Below are 18,647 nucleotides of genomic sequence, written 5' to 3'. Positions count from 1 at the left end.
ATACTCTTAATGGATTCCTAAAATATAGTCCTTAAAATCTTCCTGTTTGGGGTCAATATTTACAAAAATTTCAGCTCGCGCTTCGCGCTCGCATTATTTAGTGAGACAGGTACGTATCATGATTACAGAAGATTAATTATAGTGTGCCTTTTTAGGTCTGAATGTTAAAAAATGTAAGCTCGCGCTCGCATTATTTTACCAATGAAATACATATCCATTTAATGGAACTGTCCTTAAAGTGACTCTATTAGGTCAGTATACCTGGCAACTGGGCGCGCTTCGCGCGCTCACTAGTGACTAAAATTTTTTGCTGGTGCCCCCCAATGCCATGACCCACGGTACGCCACTGCGATTATGTCACTCACTATTTCGTTTTTTGTTGTTTGAATTATATTATATTTGTTCTTTTTATAGATTTGACAGTAAGGACCAACTTGACTGAACCATATAGTGTTAAACATCCTATAATTCCACATGTTCAGGGAGGAATGAATCGTTGTTTCTCTTGACAATGGAAAGAAAATTAGAATGTTTCATTTTTCATATAATAATAAAAAAAAATGTGAGTGCAAGGTGTCATCAGTCTCCTCATTTGCATACCGACCAGGATGTGCAATGTGAACATGGGGAATGTAAGCGACATTTTAAAATGTCATAACTTTCTTATTTTACATCCCGGATGGAATTTCGAGTGTTTTTATTCAAAAATTTGTTTTTATTTATTATTATTTTTTTATGAGGGGGGGGGGTAGACTTGTCCTTTAACTTCAATTTAGCGTCGCCTGTGCATCAACTTTCGAATCTAACCAGTTCCCAACGTAACAACGTTGTGTCACTGTTCTTTTTCAAGACCCCTCCAAACTTATTCATGACTTGTACTTCTACTATTGTTCCTTCAAAACCCTGTCTACCAACCTTCAGTTCAGTTTACAGCATTGAGCCTACAGTGGTGTGCTACCCTTTAATCTCTATAGCGTGATGAACCAAAAATATTTGAGAAGACCAAATATGGCCTAATGGATCAAATGTATGAAAGGTTGCGAACGAGCGAAGCGAGCAAACAAAATTTCGTCAAAATCCGATTTCGTGATACATTTTTGAATAATATTCAGAATATCACATTTCACTCTCCTCTCTATCCTTTTCTTCAATTTCCCCCGATTTCTTGGTCGTAAGAAAGTTGGGAAGGGGAGGAGCCCCCTCCCCCATCTGTACACCACTGCCTGCAATTTAGACGAGGCGAATAGGAGCTTGAAATTAAAATATCCCCAAAACATGCAAAATGCTTAAATTATTCCCAATATATCAAAAGGTTGTCGCCCACCCTTCCCGAGAAAAAAAAAGAGAGAGCTAGAATAGAAAAGAACACAAAACATTGGGAGGATGGATTTAGAAAATAGCTAAAACAGGAGAGAAGACAAACAAAGATAGGAAGGGTTGGATAGAGAAGAACTACAACAGGGGGCAATAAAAGAAAAGAGGGCTGAGAGAAAGAATGAGAGCCATCAAATATGTCAAAGCTAATTTAGAGAAGGAAAGTATGTACCTGTTTGGGTGTGTGGGTGTGTGTGAGAGAGAGAGAGAGAGAGAAAGGGAGAGGAGGGGGGGGTGAGAGAGAAAACAAACCAAGAGCAATGATCAATAGTGATTGATTTTCAACTTACCAATTCCAAACTGGAATAAAATAAAGATTATGCCAAAGGGCAAACAATTCTGATAAATGTTCCGGAGCATGTTAAAGCAAACACGAACAAGGTACAACATTCAAGTCTTATATAGATTTTGTTCGAATGATGAATATCATTCGATTACTTTTAGGTTGCCCTGTTATTCAGTTGTTTAGGCATGTAGTGTCGAAATTGAAACTATGATAACTATCGCGAGATATTATGTTTTGATTTATTATTTTTTGTATGTGACCTACGAACACTAGCTCGAAACTCTATAATTGTTATTGATTGATAAGGAGAAAACTAATAATGGAAAGAATACTTCAGAATAATTTCAAATAGTTGAATAGTCAACTGCATCTTAAGAGAATGTCTTTCTTCTATCATTGGACTGTAATAATGTACCATAATGACCTTTCCTAATGTTATCATTCGATACTTTTGACACTTTTTACTTTCTGTCATTAAAGTTGTTGTATAATGACAAATGAAGAGCTCACTTGCAAAAGTGTTAAAAGTCCATTTTTCATCAAATTTGATTTTTATGTCTCAATGTATAGGTTTTTAGTAGCTCTAAAAGATGATACCAAAGAAAATCTCAAATTCCTAATACTAGTAAAAAGTGAACTAACATGGCAAAGAAAATAGCTTATTTTTTCAAAAGGGGTTAGCTCATTGAGTTTAGTAGCAAAAGGGGCTAGGTCCACATATAAATTTTGTTGGAAAAGAATATCTTTGAATTATGAAGACATGTAGATTTCTCGTTTACCCAATTTTACGTTCTCAAGGTAGGGTATCATGTAAATTCATGAATATTGCAATATGGGAGAATGAAAAAAAAGATCTCCTTGGAGGTCCGCTTTTGCAACCGAACTATAATGAAGAGCTCGTTTGTCAAAAGGGATTAGGTCCATTTTTCATAAATTTTATTGTTTTCTGTCTCTAAAACCTCTAAATTCTTAGTCATTCTGATGATACCAGAGAAAATTTGACATTCAAATAAAACCGTGAGTGAAAGTGGCAACGAAAAATCCTTTCTTAATGAAAAGAGATTACATTCATTTCAGTTTGCTTGCAAAAGGGGCTAGGTCCACAATGATATTTTTTTAATGTTAAAAATTGAAGACAGGTAGATTTCTTTTATACCCGATTTTATAATCACATGATAGGGTAGTACATCATGACAATTTAGTTTCTCATAAAAACATCGCAGTAAGTGAGAGTAAAAAACGTGTTTTTTTTCTCGTAATGGTTCAAAGTGGACCTAACCCCTTTTGCAACTAAAATGTGGACGTAGTCTAACATGCAGTCGTTTTACTAAAGGAAGCACGGTGGATCGTATTATTTAAGTGTTGAAGAGGTCGAATGTGTGCGTGAGTGGGTGTGTATGTATGTAGGGAGAGAGAGAAGGGAGTTGGGCTAATGGGTGTAATATTTGCAATATGGATACAGGGTCTCAAGGAGATGCAGATCACATGTCTGCCCAAACAGAAATAGGGGGTTACAGATTAATTGCAGATACATTGAATACAACAGATAATGTTTCTCAAGATGATGATGATGAAAACGATAATAATCATAATGATACTACTACTTCAACTACAATGATCATGATTTTAAGGAAAATGTAACGGCAGGTATAAATGACACGTGACACAGTCATTTAAAAGTTTATGTTGTATTTATTTTTAGGGTAGATCAACCCTTGAAAGAAAAAAAAAACAAGAAAAAAAATGATGAGTACATGTATATCTTTTTTTTTACATCATCAGCACAAACAATGACGAGCCATTGCATTCTTAAACTATTCAATACTCAGTGTGTTTAAGATTATTAAAGTGTCAACCAAATAAATTGCATGATTATTCTTTAAATAAATTGGCATGATACATTAAATTAGTCACCTAGTTTTACCATGTTCATATGAAATATAGCATTAACACAATTAGTAACATTTTATGACCTGCAATTTAGGGTCATCTTATATTCCTAATAATCCTTCAACATAATATTGATGTTACATTGCCTTTGCTTTTATTTGTAATGATCCTAACCCTTTGATATCTTATAGTTAGACATACATTTATAACTGATTGCCATTTTTTTTTCACTCGATTTTCTATTGTGCCAGAATTATTTCATTGTTCATTGTTTTTATCAGCGAATAAATTATACAATTAGTAGTATTAAAATTAGTTACTGTTCCTTTTTAATAATTTAAAATATTTTAGTTTGATTAATATTACCATTTAAGTAACAATATTTGTTTATTTATGTTACTAAGTATTGTTATCTTTGATTTAGATTTTGACTATATTTTCATGTATGATGTGATGATTTATGTTATTCTTTATGTTTTCATCAGGTCATTGATGAAAAACAGTTTTATACTGATCTTTTGTACCTGATTAAATATGTTCTAACAAATAAATAAATAAACATACATTGTCCAACAATACAAAAAGAATGATGTACGATATCTGATTTTATACATTACATAAACAAGAAAATAAACACGACAATTACCCCAAAATATCAATACTATATATTTTGTTATAAATTGTCTTTGATCATATAACATTAACTCACCCTTCTTGAGTTCTCAAGGAGGACAAATCTACATGCAGTTTGAAAGTCACCTACATAGCGATAGCATCGTCAACGAATCAAGGGTTCGACCACTGCAAATACAACGTCTTGAATTATACAAATGAAACAAATTATTTTATACTTATGTGTACTTTACACACAAGCATTCTGTTTACAGTACAGTATCTAAAAAATGAATCCTGACAGGTGTATTGTGGAGGGGCCGAAACACCAACAGTCATACACATGCACTCACTAGCTCGCATACACTTCACACAGGGAAAAGGTCTTACCATAGAGCTCCATCATGTCCATGGTCTTACCTTATTCTCTTGTACCCGTCACAGTGTAAGCTCTCTTGTATCTCACGGGGGCTGAATGTGGAGTGATTGCGTGATACCGGTATTGTGTTGTGTGCTGCATTGGTGATGGGTCCGGGGGGGGGGCACTTCCATTCACGAGTGGATACCATGGGCGACCACGGGGTCTCGAAAAGCACCCTAAAAACGTAATTTCCATATTCTGAAAATGCACCCCTTAACAAGTATAGGCGTGTGAAACCCTACCCTTCATTCATTCATTTATTCATTTTTTTCCAACAAAATTTAGAAGCAATAATTACAATAAATAAAATATAGCATCAGAAAATACAAATGACATAAATAATAATGAACCAAATATAAAGAATATGCACCTCATACAGAAGATAATATATCAAAAATATTGGAAAAAACGGAGTGGTCCACTTAAAAGCAAGGCTTGTAAAGTGTGGACCACTCAAGACGAACAAAAAAAGTATAACACTAATAACTATATATCTATACAAAATAGATAATGAAATAAAGATATGAATAATAATTATGATAAAGGGAATTAAAATTAAAAGATGAGCAGAGACAAAAGACAAAAAAAGACATGAAGACACACACAAAAAAGAAAACAACAACAAAAATAAAACACACAAAACAAGAGTAAAAATAAACAAACATTGCTGCACAAACTGCAAAAAACCGAAGAAGGGATAAATGGAGAAAGAGAAAGTCAAAGATAGAAGGAGGGAGAGAGAGGGGGGGGGGGGTAGAAGTGTAGTCAATCTGACACCAAAACCGAGGGCAACCTGTAAACAGGTAAACAATAAATAAACAAATAAATTAAAGAGGAAATGGAATCAATGTGAAGTTTTGTAAGATTGTAACAAAATGAATTTTAATTTTCTTTTAAATGAATTAAGAGAAGGGGAAGACTGAATATCAGGGTGAAGAGAGTTCCAAAATTTAGGGCCCCTATATATAAATGTATTTTGGGCGAACAGTGTTCTGAGCATGGGCAAATGAAGGTCGTCGCGACCTCTAGTAGGGTAATTGTGTGAGGAGCTGTTTTTTAAGAACATGTCATGAAAAATAAAAGGAAGCATATTATTATTGTATTGGTACATGAATTGGCCAAGCTGGAGTAGGTAAAGATCACTCGGATCTTCAAAATTTTGTTTTCGAAAAAAATAGGATCAGTGTGGGAACGTACGTGTGAAGAAAAAACAATTCGAAGTGCTTTCTTTTGCAGCAATAAAATCCTGTTAAGTAAAGTTTGATGTGTGTTTCCCCATATAAGCAGACCGTAGTGAAGATATGGTAATACTAAAGAAGAGTAGAGTGTGAGTAAGGAAGTTGACGGGAGGAACATTCTTAATTTATTCATAACACCAATATTACGAGAAATTGTTTTGCAAATACTGTCAATATGACACTTCCAAGAAAGCTTATTGTCTACAGTGACACCTAAAAATTTAATATTCGATACACATTCCAATTGAAAATTATCAAACTTAATACTATTAGGTAATGAAGTTAAGGTGTTACTATACAACATGTATTTTGTTTTTTTCAATATTAAGAGAAAGTTTGTTACTCCTAATCCATTCAAGTATTTTAGACAGTAATCTTGATTGAGTGTTTGAACAAGAGTATGTGGGTCTTTGTCAGAAAAAAATAAATTTGTGTCATCAGCAAAGATTATGAAAGACAAAATTTCAGATGATCTGCAAAAATCGTTAATATATATTATGAAAAGAAGAGGTCCCAAAAGGCTTCCTTGTGGCACACCGCAATTAATGTTACATAAGTTGGAAGAATGTTCGTTCAGTGAAACAAATTGTTTTCGATTGGAAAGGTAATTCCTAAACCACTCCAAGGCCTTGCCACGTACGCCGTAATGAAAAAGTTTGCTAAGTAATATTTCGTGGTTGATTGTATCAAAGGCCTTGGTGAAGTCTAGGAATATACCAACCATATTAGAAGATTTATCTAAGGCATGAGCTACCTTTTCAATAAATGACAAGAGAGCATGAACGGTACTGTGTTTTTCTCTAAAGCCGAATTGAAAATTTGAGAATATATCATGATCTTTTAAGAAAGTGAAAGTTCGAACATATATGATTTTTTCTAAAATTTTTGAAAAACACGGTAGTAAAGAGATTGGACGATAATTATTAACACTTAACCTGTCCCCCTTTTTATACAATGGGATAACTTTAGCTATTTTCATAGAATCAGGAACTTGCCCATTAGTTAAAAATAAATTAAAAATATGAACTAGGGGAACAGCAATGAATGGAATAATTGATTTTACTATAATATTATTAATATCGTCATATCCAGAGCTTTTCTTGTTTCCTAAGTGAGAAACAATGTCCATGACTTCGTGAATATGCGTTGGATTTAAAAAGATCGAGTTTGGGTTAGAGGGACCAAGAAAATCAGAGAAATGCCCACAAGAGGGCGGTATATTGTTGGCCAAACGTTTGCCTATGGAAGAAAAATGAGTATTAAAAATATTTGCTATGTTACCACAATCCTGAATAACCATATCATTTGATGATATTTTTGTAATATCAATTTTGTTATCCGCTATGTTCATAGCTTGTTTAAGAATTTTCCAAGTATTTTGCATATCATGTTTATGTAATTCTAGTTTATTAGTAAAATATTTTTTCTTTTCTAAGCGAATTATTCTCGTCAACGTGTTTTTGTAAGATGTATATTTATCTCTATTTCTTTCAGTAGGTTTGGATTTGTATTTATAATATAGATTATTTTTTCGGTTTATTGAACGAAGTAAAGATTTTGATATCCAAGGAAGTCTAGGTGTTTTCTTGTAATTATTTTTGTTGTTATTTCTTTGCTTTGGAAGAAAAGTATCCATGTGCCTATTAAGTAAGGTAATAAAATTATCATATGAAGAGTTAACATCAGTAGAATCAAGAACACAAGACCAGTCCACATTTTCTAAACTATCATTCAGTCTAGATAAATTCCGTGCGTTAACTATACGTTGAAGAGGGCGGGTGCCGTGAATATTGTTGGGTTGCGATAATTTGTAGGAAGTCATTATCGGGTAATGATCAGTTATATCTGAAAGAATAATGTATGAATCAGGATGAGGAACAACATTGGAAAAAATATTATCAATTAAAGTACTAGATAAATTTGCAACACGAGTGGGTTTGGTAACGAGTGGCAAGAAAGAGGCAGACAAATATGTTGCTTTAATTAATGCGCAATATTATTAGAGGCACATTTAAGAATATTTATATTAAAATCTCCCATAATAAAACAATCTTTATTTTTAAACATGTTGTTCCGAAGTATGTCAGATAAACGAGCAATGAAATCGTTACCATTAGAGCTGGGAGGGCGGTAAACAACACCTGCAATAACATTCCTACCGCCTGGAACTTCAATTTCTAGAAAAAGAGATTCCATTATATCATTACTAATTGAAATTGTATCGTGGACAAAGTAACCCTTAACAAGTATTGGAAACAAAACGATACTCTTGGCAAATATTCTCTGAAATGAACCCCTAAACAAGTACAGGAATGGTTTATTGTAACGGGTCCTTCGGTCGTCGGCTTTAACTTATTTGGTTTAGTACGACCCCAGCTTCTACACCTCGCGCAAATGGGACTCTAAACACGAAGTTTCGGGGCAAAAAGGATATCCTTTATAAAACAATGTAAATTTTGTTTTATCATCCGCGCAAATTCGACCCTAAACACGTAATTTTCCTAGCGAAATAGATACCCTTTTTTCATAATTTTTGTGTTTTTGACACCCTTATCACGTTACGTACGTAACGTGCCCTGTCGTGAAAAAGACATCCTTTTTACGTGTTTTTTGGTCGCGCATGGTATCCACTCGTCAATGTGAGTGCTGTAAATTGTCAGAGTATTCATTTATTCAGGTTAACTAATTATATGGCAAATCCAGTGCTATGATTTGCTCAGACGTTCAATGACGTCAGAAGCGAGAAATCTTCAGTGACAATTTTGGCCTTGTCGCTTGGAGACGCTGTGTAATCTGGGCAGCAAGAATTGACGCGTGTGTTGATAAACATAATTCCATAGATTCACCGCTATTTTTGTCGTATTTTTGATGAGCCAATGTTGTAAGTAAATAATTATGAGTTACTAATTGCATTTGAGGTTTCTCATTTATCATGTGTATGAGAGACAATGAATTATGCTGTTTTCAAACACTATTAATTTGAGTACAAAAAATTACAGCTCATTCTAGGTTTCAGAACTAGGTGTGAGTTCGCTCGTAGTAATATGTAGCCTATTGGGAGAGTGCCTAAATGAAAGTGTTAGTTGTACGTTGTACAGTAAATATAGAAAGGTTTATACATGCACAGAAACGTAATTTCTAAGTATTTATGAACACTTATGAGCCAGCCTGTAAATGCTGGACATTCTTCCATATTACATATGTCAAGGATGCCAGTTTCTAGGCAAACAAAGCCTGAATTTATGTTGATAAACAAAGCTTAGCCAGATATTTTTCATGCCACGCATATTTTAGGCTGTTTTGGTTTCAAAAACCATACATGTAATATGGACGACTGTCTTTTTAGGCACACATGAATTTTAACTGGCAACCCTGATATGTGTAAGCATGAATTTATAAGTTGTAATTTAGGTCAAGAATGTGTCATTTTAGTGCATGAATGATAATTATCACAGCATGTATATTTAATGAGGTCAGTAAAGATAGGCCAGTGTGCACTAAGCATACAATGTATTGTGGTTGTTGTTTTTGTGCACACAGTGCGTTGTGCTGGTGGTTTTTTTTATTATTTTTATTGCCAAACCTAAAGATGATATGAGGATTTAATATGATAGTTGACACATTAGTTTATTGACTTGCTTATTGTGAGACATTTCATAGAAATTATTAGGATTACTGATGGAATCTAAAAGAGTGTTTCATCAGGTTAGATTATAGAATTCAAGCAGACAAAATGACACAAAACTGAAGACTGATATGCATATGCAAAGGCATTTATTGATGATATAATGAAACTGATGAAGTAACTGAAACTGATGTAGCTGATATAGCTTTATGCAAATGAGGTTATTTAAAGGGACAACAAAGGATAAAGAGCTGATATTTGTTTGATACAAAGGAATGATTTTTATTTATACCTGCAATTTATATTCATGTGACATAACATGCTACTGAGAAGTTGACTCACATGTATGTATGTATACAAGATAATTTATGACTCTTTATTTTATATCTTATTAAATTGCAGGTTGAACCTTGCTACTTGCTATTTGCTACTTGCATCTTGATATTGGACACGCATGGTCTCACAACTCTGGTTTATTGTTGTCACGGTGGTCTGTGGGGAAATTAGTTAACGTCATCTACAGTTCAACAACAACGCTTATTCGTAAGACGCCCTACCATGTCACCCTGATTATTGACACCCTTTATCTGAATGTGAATCAGGATGTGTGCTGCAAAATCAGATGGTAAACCGGATGGTAAACCAGATGTCAAACCAGACGTCAAGCCGGACGTCAAACTGGACATCAAACGGAAGACTCTGTCAGCCAATGTGGGAGCAAGACTTCTGCAGCTACCTCGACTTCTAGTTCGAGTACCCATTTACGAGCCAAGGCAATGGCCAATCGTGCAGCCCTTGCAGCAGAGGCTAAGGGATTGCAACTTCAGCAAGAACTAGAGGCAGAGCAACTTCGCTTAAAGCAAAAGCAGGCACTTTTGGAACTCCAGACTAAACTTGAGATTGCCAAGGCTGAAGAGATGATCTACAATGAACTATATGAAGAGAATGATGATAAGAAGCCACAAACAAGTCACACCAAGAATACCACTCAAGAACACACTGACTCTTGCTTAGATACTAACCCTCAAGGTCAAGGTAAAGGTCACGTTAAATTGGAACCAAATCTAGATGACACAATTCCTTATCTAATTTCAGCAAGATCGCCCTCATTCGGGCAAGCTGAAGGACAATACCAGATGCCAGATAACTTCCAACAGATGTCCCAGGCTCAACTCAACAATCAACGTCTTCTAGAGGCCATAAGTTTGTCCAACGCAGATGTTTCCAAGTTCAATGGGGATCCATTAAGATACTTTGAATTTGTCCGATCTTTCGACAACCTCATTAGCCGTTCAGCACTCGACAATGGTGCTAAGCTCTTGAGGCTGTTTAACAGTTGCGAAGGAGAACCGAAGAATATCGTTAGTGCTGCATGATTATGGACCCTGCTGTTGGATATCTAAAGGCCAGGACACTCTTAGAAGACAGATTTGGGAGTAGATTTAAGATCAGTCAAGCATGGGTGAGGAAGGTCACAAGCGGACCAAACTTGAGACCCACTGACAAATCAGGACTGCAGAGATTTTCTGATGACCTCAAGATCTGCAACACCACCCTTCAAGCATTGGGAATGATGTCTGAGGTGAGCAACCAACAACATATGATGAAGATTATTGAGAGGCTGCCGTATTACTTGAAGAGTAGATGGCTACGAGTCGTAAAGGACATTCGTCATCATGGTCGTGCACCAAACATCACTGACGTGGTTAACTTTGTCTCGGATGCAGCTGAAGAGGTTAATGACCCTGTGTTTGGAGCCTTGGTTGAGGTGAAGAGAGAATATCCTCCCTCTAGACAGCCTGTTAAGCAGAAGACTACTACTAGTTCCTTCACAACATCTGCAGATGACAATAACAACAAGACATTCAAGCGCAAATGTTATTTGTGCAAAGCGGAACACAGTCTCTTTGGATGTGATACGTTCAAGAAGATGACTCCTGCTGAAAGATTGCAGTTTGCGAAGAAAGCTGGTGTCTGCTTCAATTGCCTGGTCAAAGGTCACATGACAAAAGATTGTTACTTGAAGAGGACTTGTACAGTTGACGGATGTGGCAAGAAACACACAAAGTTCCTTCACATAGCTCCTGGTAAACAACAGCAAGCAGGAATTTCCCAACAACAAGCACAGTTTGATTCTCAATACCAGCCTGATCAGCAACCTCTTGGTACACAAAGTCACGTCACAGGGGCCGGTAAATTGAAGGTGGCTCTTCCCATTCTACCAGTACGGGTCTATTCATCTGAGGATGACTTTACTGTTGACACATTTGCCATGCTTGATCCAGGTTCGACGACCTCCTTTTGTACAGAAGACTTACGCAGAAGACTTCATGCTACCGGGAAGAAAAGAACACTTTCTCTGTCAACTCTGGAGCATGCAAACAACCAGTTGGAATGCCTGGAAATTAGTCTTACAGTTCAGGCCCATGATACAGATGAACTCGTCACCCTTCCTCATGTTTACACCAAGAAGGCTATCAATATAAGCTGCAATAATGTAAGTCATCATCTCAAGGATTTGAATATCTTAGATTCTACCAGCTTCGTGAAGGTCGACTTATTGATTGGCCAAGACACCCCTGAGGCATTGATTCCTTTGGAAGTACGACGAGGGGAAGATGGTCCTTTTGCCATCAAGACAAAGCTACAGTTTGGGACAATTCTGTTTGTCTTAAGGAAGGACATTATGAACTCTCCATCCCTTTCAAGGAGGACCCTCCTAGACTACCAGATAGCCGTCCTATGGCTGAATCAAGATTGCAGTCACTTGGTAAAAGGTTGGCAAAGGATGAACGACTGCACACCAAATATAAGGAGGGAATTGCAGATTTGCTCCAACAAAACTTTGCAGAAGAGGTCCCATATCAGGAAGAAGACAGCAATGGTCCTACTTGGTATCTGCCCCATCATCCTGTGTTTAACCCCAAGAAGCCAGACAAAACAAGAATTGTTTTTGACTGTGCTGCAAAGTCTCAGGGACGGTCTTTGAATGATGCTGTTATGCAAGGCCCAGACATGACAAACAAGCTGCTTGGAGTTCTCCTGCGCTTTAGACAAGAACCTGCCGCCATGATGGCTGATATCCAAGCCATGTTCCACCAAGTCCGTGTACCACAAGCAGAGCGTGATGTGCTCAGATTCCTCTGGTGGCCAGAAGGTAACTTGGAACTACAACCCAAGCTATTTCGAATGTGTGTACATCTATTTGGCGGAACATGGAGCCCCAGTGTTTGCAGTTACGCTCTGAAGAGGACGGCAGAGGACCATCACGAAGAATACAGCCCTGAAGCAGTGACAGCTGTTGCGCATAACTTCTATGTTGATGATTGCCTTATTTCCTGTGAAAATGAAGAAAAGGCAATAACTGTTGCAGCAGAGTTAAGGAACCTACTGGAAAAGGGTGGTTTCAAGTTGACGAAGTGGGCAAGCAATAGCTCGAAAGTCCTTACATCAATTCCTAAGGAAGACAGAGCCAAGCAAGTTAAAGGCTTGGATCTCAACTGTGACATCCTGCCTATTGAGAGGGCCCTTGGAGTTGAATGGAATACTGAACTGGACTGCTTCAGCTATTACATCACTCCCAAGGATAAACCACTGACTCGTCGAGGATTGTTAAGTGAAGTAGCGTCTGTGTATGATCCGTATGGATTTGCTGGCCCGTTCATCTTGTATGCCAAAGGATTGCTACAGGGACTGACAGCCATGAAATTGGGATGGGATGATCCCATTCCAGATGAATATCGGGTCAGATGGCAAAAATGGAAGGCTGAGCTATCTCAGATGGAAGATGTAAAAATCAACCGATGCTACAAGCCTTATGACTTATGGTGGAAAATCAACTTCATCATTTCTGTGATGCTTCAGAGAAAGCATATGGGGTAGTGACATATCTACGCATAAAGAATGAAAAAGGAGAAGTCAACTGCAATATCGTCTTGGTCAAATCTCGTCTAACCCCCCTCAAGAAAGTGACACTTCCTAGATTGGAACTCATGGCTGCAACCTTGGCAGTAACGATGGATGGAATGATCAGACATGAGCTTGATCTTCAGCTCAAGGAATCAGTCTTCTGGACAGACAGTGCCATTGTACTGCATTACATCAGCAATGAAGACAAGAGATTTCATACTTTCGTCGCTAATAGAATTGCCGCCATAAGAGAGGGATCAAATCCAAAGCAGTGGAGACATGTGAGCTCTGACCTGAACCCTGCAGATGACATCACTCGAGGACTGACACCAAGAGAATTGAATGGCAGATGGCTAACAGGACCAGATTTCCTGCATGCTGATGAAGAAGAATGGCCAAGTTGTCTTTAACTTCATGGACACAAATTGAACAATGACCCAGAGGTCAAACAAGGTCAAACTCAAGGAGTATTTTCTTCTACGCACTCAGAAGATGTCATTGAAGCTCTGATAAGAAGATATTCATCATGGTTTTGCCTGAAGAAAGCTGTAGTGTATATGCTGAGACTCAGAAGCTATCTGAGATGGAAAGCAGGTCACAAGGTCAATTTTGAAGGATCTCAAATGAATCACCCTTTGTCTTTGTCAGAGATGAAGAAAGCGGAAGAAGCTGTCATACACTATGTGCAAAAAACACATTTCAAGACTGAGTATGAATGCCTTGAAGGAATGCCCCAAATCAACAAAGAAAATGACAAGTCAGTGAAGTCAAAGGAAAGAAAGGTAATGAAATCAAGTTCCTTGTCAAAACTCAACCCAGAAATGAATGAAAATGGACTCATTTGTGTAGGAGGCCGACTGCAGTATAGTACTCTGAATGAAGGATTTAAGCACCCACTAATTCTTCCCAAGAAACATCATGTCGTTGAGCTGCTTGTAAGACATTTCCATGAACTCACTGGACATTCTGGACAGGAACATGTCTTAGCACGCTTGAGAGAACACTATTGGATAATTGGAGGACGTTCTGCAGTAAAGTACTACGCAAATGTTTTGTTTGCAGACGGCAATCATCACAGCCCATGGAGCAGAAGATGTCTGATCTGCCTCGAGAGAGAATCACCCCTGATAAGCCTCCATTCACTAATGTGGGGGTAGACTGCTTTGGACCATTTACTGTAAAACAGGGACGAAAGGACGTCAAGAGATATGGATGCATATTTACATGTTTGGTTCTGAGAGCCATCCACATTGAAGTTCTTCATGCTATGGACACAGACTCGTTCATCAATGGTCTGGAAAGATTCATCTCGAGACGAGGAAGACCAGAGGTTATCTGGTCAGATAATGGCAGTAACTTTGTTGGGGCTGAGAGAGAATTGAGAAAAGGAATCAAATGCTGGAATCAACGGCAAATTCATCAATTCCTACTTCAGAGGGAAATCACCTGGAAATTCAACCCACCTACAGCATCTCATATGGGAGGTGCTTGGGAGCGCCAGATAAGAACTGTACGCAAAGTCTTGGGTGCTCTCATGATGCAGCAAAGTCTCCACGATGAAGGACTGACTACGCTAATGTGCAAGGTGGAGGCGATTGTCAACGGGCGCCCGCTGACTGTGGTGTCTGCAGATCGGAGGGATCCTGAACCTCTGACGCCTAATCACCTCCTTTTGATTAGGCCGAATGCTGAGCTACCTCCAGGGGTATTCGACCAGAGTGATCTCTACTCACGCAGAAGGTGGAGACAGGTGCAGTACCTCGCTGATGTATTTTGGAGGCGATGGACAAAGGAGTATCTGCCAACATTACAACACCGCCAGAAGTGGGTCAAAGAAAGAAGAAATCTCGACGTGGATGACGTCGTTCTCGTCGTCGATGACATGCCTCGTAACAAATGGTTGCTGGGCAGAGTGGTTGAAATCTACCCCGGCAAGGATAAGCTTGTGCGGTCAGCAAAGGTGAAAGTGGTCACAGGAGAATTGACAAGACCGATTCACAAATTGTGCTTGTTGGAATCCGTGGAAAGTGATGAAAAGTGATGCCATTTGTTTAAATAATCTATTTGAAATTTCATGAATTTGAGAGGAGAATATTCAACATATCTTGGGAGCACTGGAGCATGTGATTTATGCATACAAAATATGTGAAATAATGTTTTGTGATGGAAGAAAATTCATATTGCAAATAATTCAGATATGAAAGTTTGATCATATGCAAAATTTGTGTTCTAACGATTTGGAGCAAATTGGATGTAGATTCGCGAATTTGAAATTTGGATCATGGAGATATGCATAATTTTGAGCTTGGATCCGCACATTCAGCATATCCGACCCCGGATTGATTCGCGAAATCGGCGAAGGATTTATGAAGATTGTTTATATCGCGATTCGCGAAGCTTATGGATGAGACTTCAGCCAAAAGATGAAATCAGAGCGGTTTCAATATTTGAAAGAAAGGAAGAACAATGCAGCAAGATTTTTTAATGATGAGATGAAAATGATATTTGGAGTCTAAAGAAACTTGCAGACTCTAAATAAATCTTGCAGAACTTTAAAATCACAGAAACATTACATTTTCTGAGACTGTGAAATTAACTCTGAACTCAGAACTTTTAAAAACTTTCAGACACTCAGATAGTTGAAATAACTGAACTTTCTGAACTTTCGCGATTTGAGGAATGTCTGATATTCTTGAGTTGAATTTATGCCTGTATGCATTTTATGCCTTTATTCATGTGTGAAAATGCATTCAATAACACAGTTAAAGAAATTTGAAGCGAAGCACATAATTTGTCTTTGATTTTCTTAGTAAGTTAGTGTCTTACAAAAAACAAAACAAAAAAATACATGACGCCACTTTTGATATTTTAGATATTGAATATATGCAAGAGGAACAAATTGAATGCCTTTTCACTATTTGACGTAATATTGACATAATTTTTGCATGAAATTTCATTTAATGTGTCATATTTGATTTGATGAGTATGAATTTTCTGCTTTTTTTTTACTGAATATTTGTGATAAAGAAATCTGTGCAGTGTGACAGATATTTGTTGTTTGATTTATTCTTACAACTCCAAAATGATATGTGGAGTACAGATACATTTCTTTCAATTGAGGAAATTTGTATTTCAAGTCGAGATAATTCTAGGTTTATTTTGCAGAATTGAAGATGTCATATTAACATAGGTTATATATTTTTTCATTAGTTTGTACACTTCTTTCGAATGACGTGCAATTATTGTCAGGTAGTAGCAAAATGTGTTTCTCTTCAAATTTAAAGGAGTGAATCAAGCAGATTCTCATTCTAGAAATACATTTGTAGCTAAAGAAACTACATTGTATGTGCAATATTTATATAATGCTTATAATCAAAGGCAATGTAGTTAACACAAGTTGAGGCTCATTTAAGACTAGAGTGATGTTTAAAGGCACTCATGATTATTTATCAAAAGGGATACTATTTTTGATGAGTTTATTTTGGTCTGTCAATTTACTTAAAGAAAATGTGGTAAATGTTCAGTGATTTGAACTTCTCATTTAGGGGCCGGGATGTAAATTGTCAAAGTATTCATTTATTCAGCTTAACTAATTATATGCTAAATCCAGTGTTATGATTTGCTCAGACGTCCAATGACGTCAGAAGCGAGAAATCTTCAGTGACAGTTTTGGCCTTGTCGCTTGGAGGCGCTGTGTGATCTGGGCAGCAAGAATTGACACGTGTGTTGATAAACATAATTCCATAGATTCACCGCTATTTTGTCGTATTTTTGATGAGCCAATGTTGTAAGTAAATAATTATGAGTTACTAATTGAATTTGAGGTTTCATTTATCATGTGTATGAGAGACAATGAATTATGCTGTTTTTAAACACTATTAATTTGAGTAAAAAAAATACAACTCATTCTAGGTTTCAGAACTAGGTGTGAGTTCGCTCGTAGTAATATGTAGCCTATTGGGAGAGTGCCTAAATGAAAGTGTTAGTTGTACGTTGTACAGTAAATATAGAAAGGTTTATACATGCACAGAAACGTAATTTCTAAGTATTTATGAACACTTATGAGCCAGCCTGTAAATGCTGGACATATAAATGTATTATTCATAGTACATAATGTCAAGGATGCCAGTTTCTAGGCAAAACAAAGCCTGAATTTATGTTGATAAACAAAGCTTAGCCAGATATTTTCATGCCACGCATATTTTAGGCTGTTTTGGTTTCAAAACCATACAAGTTATATGGACGACTGTCTTTTTAATAGGCACACATGAATTTTAACTGGCAACCCTGATATGCGTAAGCATGAATTTATAAGTTGTAATTTAGGTCAAGAATCTGTCATTTTAGTGCATGAATGATAATTATCACAGCATGTATATTTAATGAGGTCAGTAAAGATAGGCAAGTGTGCACTAAGCATACAATGTATTGTGGTTGTTGTTTTTGTGCACACAGTGTGTTGTGCTGGTGGTTTTTTTTATTATTTTTATTGCCAAACCTAAAATGAGGATTTAATATAATAGTTGACAAATTAGTTTATTGACTTGCTTATTGTGAGACATTTCATAGAAATTATTAGGATTACTGATGGAATCTAAAAGAGTGTTTCATCAGGTTAGATTATAGAATTCAAGCAGACAAAATGACACAAAACTGAAGACTGATATGCATATGCAAAGGCATTTATTGATGATATAATGAAACTGATGAAGTAACTGAAACTGATGTAGCTGATATAGCTTTATGTAAATGAGGTTATTTAAAGGGACAACAAAGGATAAAGAGCTGATATTTGTTTGATACAAAGGAATGATTTTTATTTATACCTTCAATTTATATTCATGTGACATAACATGCTACTGAGAAGTTGACTCACATGTATGTATGTATACAAGATAATTTATGACTCTTTATTTTATATCTTATTAAAATTGCAGGTTGAACCTTGCTACTTGCTACTTGCATCTTGATAATGGACACGCATTGTGTCACAACTCTGGTTTATTGTTGTCACGGTGGTCTGTGGGGAAATTAGTTTACGTCACCTACAAGTGCCCCCCCCCCCCGGGTGATGGGTGCAATGTACGAACGCGATACTGAACGAGCGGTGTCACCACTTCCGGTGAACTAGGAATACGTTGCAGTCGCAGACAATCGAAAGCTTCCTACTGATTGAAGAAAGAACCGACATCAGGCTAGAATTCCATTCTTTTTTTTGTTTAATTTTTTTGTAGAATTTAGCTAGTGAAATTCATTTGAAGATATTTTTTACCTTTTGAAACGTGTTTCCTT

General features: G+C 36.8%; 1 protein-coding gene across 1 annotated transcript; it reads left to right on the top strand.

The window, feature by feature from the left end:
• The first annotated feature begins 10,824 nt into the window (after positions 1–10,824).
• Positions 10,825–13,328, top strand: LOC121420582. The gene is made up of 2 exons (XM_041615246.1): positions 10,825–11,943; positions 12,156–13,328. Exons 1-2 carry the CDS (start codon positions 10,825–10,827, stop codon positions 13,326–13,328), a joined length of 2,292 nt encoding a protein of 763 aa, XP_041471180.1.
• Positions 13,329–18,647: the final 5,319 nt, after the last annotated feature.

The sequence above is a fragment of the Lytechinus variegatus genome, chromosome 8 (assembly GCF_018143015.1).
Source record: "Lytechinus variegatus isolate NC3 chromosome 8, Lvar_3.0, whole genome shotgun sequence".
In the NCBI taxonomy this organism is placed as follows: domain Eukaryota; kingdom Metazoa; phylum Echinodermata; class Echinoidea; order Temnopleuroida; family Toxopneustidae; genus Lytechinus; species Lytechinus variegatus.
Note: the sequence above shows the minus strand (reverse complement) of the source record. Positions and strands in the feature narration are given on the sequence as shown.